This window comes from Lissotriton vulgaris, chromosome 1_1, assembly GCF_964263255.1.
Source record: "Lissotriton vulgaris chromosome 1_1, aLisVul1.2, whole genome shotgun sequence".
In the NCBI taxonomy this organism is placed as follows: domain Eukaryota; kingdom Metazoa; phylum Chordata; class Amphibia; order Caudata; family Salamandridae; genus Lissotriton; species Lissotriton vulgaris.
The window spans coordinates 1,373,186,316-1,373,194,063 of NC_141685.1; the positions used below are offsets into that span (position 1 = coordinate 1,373,186,316).

General features: G+C 41.2%; 1 protein-coding gene across 1 annotated transcript; it reads right to left on the minus strand.

Moving 5' to 3' along the window:
- Positions 1 to 6,060: 6,060 nt before the first annotated feature.
- LOC147750525 (CMRF35-like molecule 6) lies at positions 6,061 to 6,774 on the minus strand. Its single transcript, XM_086929572.1, has one exon. The coding sequence runs from the start codon at positions 6,772 to 6,774 to the stop codon at positions 6,061 to 6,063; it is 714 nt and encodes a 237-aa protein (XP_086785698.1).
- Positions 6,775 to 7,748: the final 974 nt, after the last annotated feature.

A 7,748-nucleotide genomic window follows, 5' to 3' on the forward strand; every position in this document is an offset into this window, starting at 1 on the left:
ACGCATCCGATTGGATGTTAGCAAATCACATGCTTTTATTGCCACAAGCACCGGCAGTGCTTTGGACAACTAAACTCTATGTGTGCCGGTAGAACTTAGGATGCAGTAGTGGAGCGCTCCGCGGCGACTTTCGGTAAGATCTTGACCCTCCCTTCACCGATCATTGAGCGTTAGCCCACTGTCATCTATAGCGTGCTTGTATTAATGTAAATTGGAGGCATAGGCAATTTTTTGGATTACGTTAGTGAGGCCCTGCCTACCCTCCCTCCCATTGGGCCCAACCACCAGTGTGGGTTTAAGCCCCTATAACAAAGGCCGGATTTGAGGGGTCATCAGGCCTCCTTTTGTTCCAGTCTCCTGGCTGGCAGAAGTCAGGAGCCTCTCACCTAGAAACAAATGCAGCAGAGGGGAAACCAAGGCTCATACCTTGTTAGCACTTCACACATACTTAGGAGAGGCAGCTTTTCACTTTGCTCAGGCTCTGTTTAGGAGATATGCATGCACTGTAAGAACGTCAGATGTGTTGATCTTTCCCAGTATTTGCACAAAATAAATAGCATTTATATAGCGCATAGTACCCAAGGAGGCGTTGTAATAATTTAAATATCAAATTTGTTTATTTTTTAAGCACTATGTTTAGAGGAAGCTTTACACTGACAAAAGGCAACACTGGTTTATGTGAAGCTTACAAAAGTGTGAATCTTCTGCCTAAATCAGGAGGGTTTGCAAGTATACTCCAAATGTGCTCAAATGTACTCATGATAGACCTGCTAAACGTATATGTGAGTTTTTAAGATCTGATGTCACTTCTTGTGATGCTGCTTCCTGTGATGTCACGCAGTGTGCCACAATGTCACCCGCCGTGATGCCTCTTGCATACTGAATTATTAGGTTAGTCCCCCCACTTCTTTTTTTAGGACTTGTGCCCTGAATTTCATCATCCAATACACAACTAACAGAGTACTTACTCGACTCACCACAATACATCCAGACGCCAAACAGAGTTCAAATGTCGTCAGGAGAGGGTGGCCAAAGACTCAAATGTTGTAACATTTATATAGCGCCTAACGCCCTCTTATGCTATGTGCAGCACCCACCAGAAAGGTGCTACTCCCTTATTTTCAGTCTCATGTGACATTACCATGTTTGACAAACTCCACACCTGAAAATGTGATTGGCCTGTGTAGCACGGCGCGGGCATCTTTGTGTGGGAGGTGTTGCTTTAGTGAGGATTCTCTTTTCTCTTGAAGCGAGGTGTTATCTCCCTATGCATTTTCACGGAGAGGTGCATTTTAAAGCAATAGTTTCAAATAAATAAACAGATGAAACAGTCATGGGTTTTGCAGGCTCTTCCGAAGTGAGACTCACATAACCTACCAGTTCATCAGCATGTTCCCAGAGGTCTCGTCACTTCCACCTGCCACTTTCTATCATTTCCCCAGTTTGCACCTTCCGAATGCTTCCTCCAGACCATGACAGAGGATGTATTTCGGGGTCAGCGTAAGAATACAAAACGTTACTCCGATCCGATAATCTCAGTCAGTGGGGAGTGGGTCTGTTTGTTCATCAGGTTAGAAAGCTCTCCTTGGCCCAGACAACAAGGTCCCCAAATTAATAACTCTGTGCAACAAGTTTGCATCACAAAAGTGACACAACCCGATCAAAGTGTTTAATTGGAATTTACTAGTCAGTGCAAACTATCTTTTTCGCTGAATAACAGTCACAAAGTAACAGAAAGTAGTTTAACTTTGTATCAAGGGAGACACCAACAGTGGTGCATGCGCATTCCTATTCAACCACTTATACTTTTGATGCAAAGCTGTATCTACTACACAAGAATTGGCAATGCAATACGTTTCGCATTTTAGAAACTTTGACCTATTGGTATTGTAAATGACAATGGATTTTATTATTGCAGATTTAAAAAAATAAAAAAATAAAAAGGCATTGTCATTTACAATGCCAATATGTCAAAATGTCTCAGTTGCAAGGCCAATTGCATTGCAAATGCTTGTTACTCTTGTGTTAGTAGGAGCACATAGCAGACCCGTTTTGAGGATAATGTTCTCCTCCTCTTTTTTCCTTACTCTCCTTTAACTTCGGCCAACTGTGATAGGAGAGTATTGGAGCCTTCAATTTTAATTGTGAATTGTACTTCTTGTTCTTATATAATTTGGTTATACGATTAAATATGCAGACTCAAAACTCACTGATGTTAATAGATTTTCAATTGTTTTTAATGTAATGCAAAATAGGTTTAAAACTTCTGAGATATTATGGATATGTATTATATTTTAAGTGCTTTTATGGTCTACTCTTAATTAGACCGAAGAAAGATTTTGAATTGAATCGAATTGTATAGTGGCCCAGATCTTACAACACTTAATGTTATGTTATGTTATGTTATAGTGATTTCTAATGCGCACAGCAACTCATGAGTGTATGGGCGTGAAGAGCTAGTAGTGGAAACAATATGGAGCAGGGGAAATGAACCTTAGATAAACAGCAGGGTTTAAGTCTTTTCTTGAACATGGCGGACGTGGATGCTGCGCAGTTGAAGGGGGATAGAGTTCCAAGCTTCAGCTGCTTTGAAGGATAGAGAGCTGCCTCCAATTCTTGTCCGCCGAAAGCGAGGGATCGCAGCTAGGCACAGTGAAGTGGAACGCAGATGCCTTCGTGGAGTATAAAAGCTAAACCGCTTCCCTTTACTATGAAATGCTACCAAGTCAATGCTGTTTCCTGAGTGAAAGCTCTGCCCACTACAGTGGAAAATCAATTTTTTGTAAAATAATTTGTACTTGATGGACATGTGTTCAGGCTCATTATCATCTATGAGAACCGGATTTAAAAAGAAAACCACAAAGTATAATTATCATAGTAACATTTGCGTTCTAATGGAAAGATACTTAATGCATTTCATTATTCGAGATATAGGGTTTGAATTTTTAATATTTTTAGTATACATTTTCACATGGGTTTGTGGCTCATCCTCTAAAGTATTTGAAAAAAGAGTGACAGATAGAGAGAAAATGAGAGTGAAGGGTCATGGGCTTTCGTTCAAACTATTTAATGACAATTATGGATTTTGAGACAATAGGTGCCCGGACTATTATTGGGTGCAACAATTTTTTGGGTGCTGGATGGTCGCTAACAAAGAGAACCTGGGTACAAGATGTTGTGTCTGTGCAGTGAGAAAGTGGTTTTCATTTCAGAGCCCTACCCTTGTTATTGCTGTGTACAATGGCAATAAAGGAGGAGATTAATAACATTGGCCCGTGTGTTATCAAAAAATCAAATTTCGTAATTATTCAAATATATGCTGTACTTAATTGGCCTGTTAACTTGCCAATTTCTGTTATGTCATACAGAGAGAATACATCATTCTATGAATGTAGCATTCCTTGTACACAGTGTCACAAAAAGCCTGCAGCATGTGATGCTGAACCCTAAGATGGCTATTCTGTTGTGCGGCAGAAGTGAAATCAGAGACTCTGTGGGAATGGTTTATAAATTCAATGTGGATGATTATTTATGAATTAAGAATCATCTGTGAAATGATCTTGCAAATTTGAAAGACTGAGCATGAACTAAAAAATATTCTAATATACGCTTGTGGCATTTCATTGAAAACAGATGCCGGCAGGGTAGATAAAACCTGAACCATAGAGCAATGAATGGCTTTAGATCTAAGTGTGAGAGAGGTCAAAATGGGTGTGAATTTGTGCCCTCTTAAGATGAGGGTGTGCAATATTGGTACAGTAAAGCTTGATGCATGCCAGATTTAGAAAAAATCCATATCACAAAGTGAATTATTAAATTGGCAGATGGCACTTCTGCCAGATTACTAATCACAAGACAGTTCTAAGAGAATCCCTAATAGCAATAGCACTGGCGCATTTTGGAGGCAGTTCATCCAAAGAAATACATCTTAAGTTCTTGTAGTTTTAAATATCTAAGATTTCAGCAACACACCACAATCAATTACCAAATCAATTTAGTAAACTAAAGAAAATTCTAATGGGGAAAAAATGATCAGAATGAAAAGGGAGAAGCAAAAGTAGGGATATTTACATTTGGAGGCAAAAAGCACCAAAAACATAAATCGCCAACTGAAAGTTACAGTTTGCGATTGACCTAAACCTTGATGCAATTTCAAGTTAACAGCAATGGAGCAGGGTCGTACCAGCCAATTTTATTGAGACTCAGAAGATGTTTTGGTTCTCAAAGTCTTCCAGTGCAGCCAGGCAGGAGGCTAAAGCTAGCGAGGGTGCCTCTAAGTCAGATATGTCGTTTTTGAGCTGCTGCCGAAGCCTTCATTGTTTGCATCAAAAACACGGAGTGGGAAAAAATGGGATTCTGGATCTTCAAAGTTGATTCTCTGCTACAGTAGATTTGCTGCCTCACCTTGGCTAGAGCTTTCATCTTCCGATTTAGGGCCTGATACAAATTTTGGCAGACAGGTAGTCCATCACACACAAACATAAAGGATATCCCGTCTGCCAAATTACAAATGCATTATAGCCTAACGTATCTGTAGTAAGGCAGATAGGATATCATCTTTGTGACAGAGCACCCGTCCATCAAACTCGAAACCAGGCCTTTTCGGTCCTATAATCCTCCAGAAGGGCAAGGCTGGAAACCATTGCTGGGGAGGTTCCCTTAATGCTGGATTCCTTCACCATGAAGTCCTGCAGAAGACTTTTTCTTTGTAGCAAAAATACTCCAAGCATGGGAATCTGGACTTCCTGCCTGCCGAGCATTTACCCTCCCATTGGAAGATTTAACATATTGTTATGGGCCTCCAGAGGTCAATAAAATGACTAAGTCCCACATATTTCTTGTTGGTGGGAAAGTTCCTCCTGATTACTCCTGCAACCTATTAAACACTTTAATGATACTCAGAGGGAAGAAAGGAAGAGTAGGTGTTGACAGGATTTGAACTTATAACCTGAAGGTCGCGGCAAATGCCGATGATGAGCACAGTTACTTGATTCAGCAATCCACCACATAGCCAGGCAAAAAAATTGAATATAACTGGGGCCTCCTGTACAAAGCAATTATATAAACAATTTATGCCAACGTCTCAAGTCACTGTTGCTGACTCTAGTGCATCATTCTCTTCAAAATAATAAGATTAGGTAATGATCTTTTAGCATTCACATGGATGTTTTTAGACTTGAGAGGGAAGGTGTTGCTCCTGTGCTGTTCCTAATGTGTTTCCTTATTTGCAGCACTTATAGTGAAAACACCCTAAAACACACGGTCTACATCTGCACACAGTTTTCACAACAATACCATGATACAACCCAGTGCAAGAACGGCTGAGAGAGAAGAGAAATCTCTTTTAAAATATCTGCTCTATCCTCATAAAACATTGTGTTATATCTGTAACAATGTAATATCTTTCTTTGGTTAAAATACAATGAGCAACATGTACTTCCTAGATAGAGGTGATATGATACACAGTCTTGCTACAAAGTATCTAGCCATTGAACCTTTACCCTAAGCACATATCTTTGTATTATTATTAGAGCAAGACAAGTGACCATGGATTGGTTGGCTGCCAATGTTCTTCATTCATGTTAACCATTTCTTAGATTCGTCATTCAAGGGAACTCACATACTTATCACCTGTACGTCTATGGTCCTAAAATCCTGTGAGGAAATCAAAGCGCTGAAATTATTCAATATGTAGAATTTGGGCTGTACAAATACCACATTCAAGATCGGCCTTCCAAAGTAAGCAGTAGTCGTGTGCCTTGCCGTTCAGCAAATTCCGCTGCCTAGCAATGTAGCACACTCTGGGTCCTTTTTTGTGTGGTCCTTGGTCTGGTAATTGTTCAGAGTGTTTTTGGTTTACCTGGGAAGGTCAATGACAAGTTCTGAATTCAGGATACTTTTCTCTTCAATGCCTGACTTGGGAAATGCACGCAGGAGAATGTGTCCTCTTTTTTGGATGCAATAAGACAGGGTCTTATTGACAGCATAAAGAACCTCTTCTGTGACATGAATTGCGTTAATGCACATATCCTGTGAGCAGATCCGATATACACAAATTCTCTATATACCCTCTTCCATCAGAGACTTCCTTCTGTTCCTTGAAATCACCCAGGCAACAACAGATGCCAGCAGGGATACAGATATTAGGGCAGCTTTTACCGGCCACTGGAGCACCATGTAAGAAGAAGGAGATCTAGTGTGTGCTTTGGTAGAGTTTCTCTCTTCAGGTGCAGTCCACATGAGACCCAATGATGATATGATAGGGGTAGCGGTGAAGGTCAGCTCATCAGTTGTGGTTCTTGGCTGACCCAGCGTTGTGATGGGCGAGGATGAAGATACAGCTTGTAGACCCAGATTCATGGCTGATTGCATCTTAGGTTGGTTAAAATCAAGATCAAGATAAGATGAGGAAATGCCCACTTTGACTTGAACGATGAAATCAGGACCTGGTCTCTCTGTACCACACCAGTACAGACCAGAGTCCCCTAGCGTAAGGTCCCACATGGTCACAGTGAACATGCGATTTCTGTGGTTATCTTCAATTGAAAATCGCCCGCTCCTCACCTTATTCTCATTTCCTTTGCTCTGTACAATCATGGAGCAGGATGTCTGCTGAGCTCCTTTACACCAGTAATGCTTGTACCCTCGTAGACTTCTTGGGTACAGGCAGTGCACAGTCAGTGACTCACCTACAGTGCCAGAAACCTCTTGGTCTCTTGTAGCCCAATAAACTCCAGGGAAGAACACTAACATCCAGACTGCGACAGCCCTCATGGTTCTGTCTTAGGTCCTCTACGTCCTCCTAACAGTCTCTCCTCTGACAGTCTCTCTTCAGGAGTGCAGCACAGAAGTCTCCACTCAGGGCAGCAGGCTGCCTCATCCCCCCACCTTCTGCTCTCCACTGAAGCGCCTTCTCTTGATGTTCGTGATGTGTTGGCAATCAAAACTTTTCTGGTACAGGTTATCGAAAAGTAGGGCAGTTTCTTAGAAGACTAGGCATGCAAACTGCACCACATCCTGACTACAGACCAGACATTTCCGTCCAAGACACAGTCGCTCCTCAGTGCCAAAAAGTGGTCTGCGGTTAACACGAATGTCTAATGGCTCATTACTTATAGTAAAGACGCTGTCAGTCAAGTACTGTGAGTGAAGCAACACCATCTGCTCAATTCCACCATTGATTTCCCACAGAAAGCAGGCCTGTCTCATAATGTCATTTGGAATGCAGAAAGAGGTTGTTAATTGAAGTCAGGATTCAGCCTGTATAGCCGGTATGGTGGTAGAGGGCGTGTCTAACAGTTGTGAGTAATTCAGATGTTCAAGTCCAAGTGTCTTCAACATAGATATAGGAGCACTGGATCCAAGCTAAAAGTACACAATGTTAATTGAAATGTAAAAGAGTTACACAGTCTATAAGTATCTTGAAAGCCTGGCATGGATCCAGCCAGCCGAATCTACATTAGACATGCCCTACTCCCACCTATAAAGGTGGAGAATTTATAAAAAAAAATAATAATAGAAAGAAAGAAAAAGACAAACCAGATACAAATATATCAGAGATGCAGCATTATGGTGCATGATTTGCTGCCCTAGTAGATAGTTTGGCAAAGAAACGAAATAGTAGGCAATAATAGAGCAAGAGTCTATGACCTTTTTTGGACAACTCTTTGATCTTGTTTCCACAGCACAATGAGTTTGTGCACGTTTCCCATTCAGACCTCATAACTTAATTATGGTCGAGCATCAGC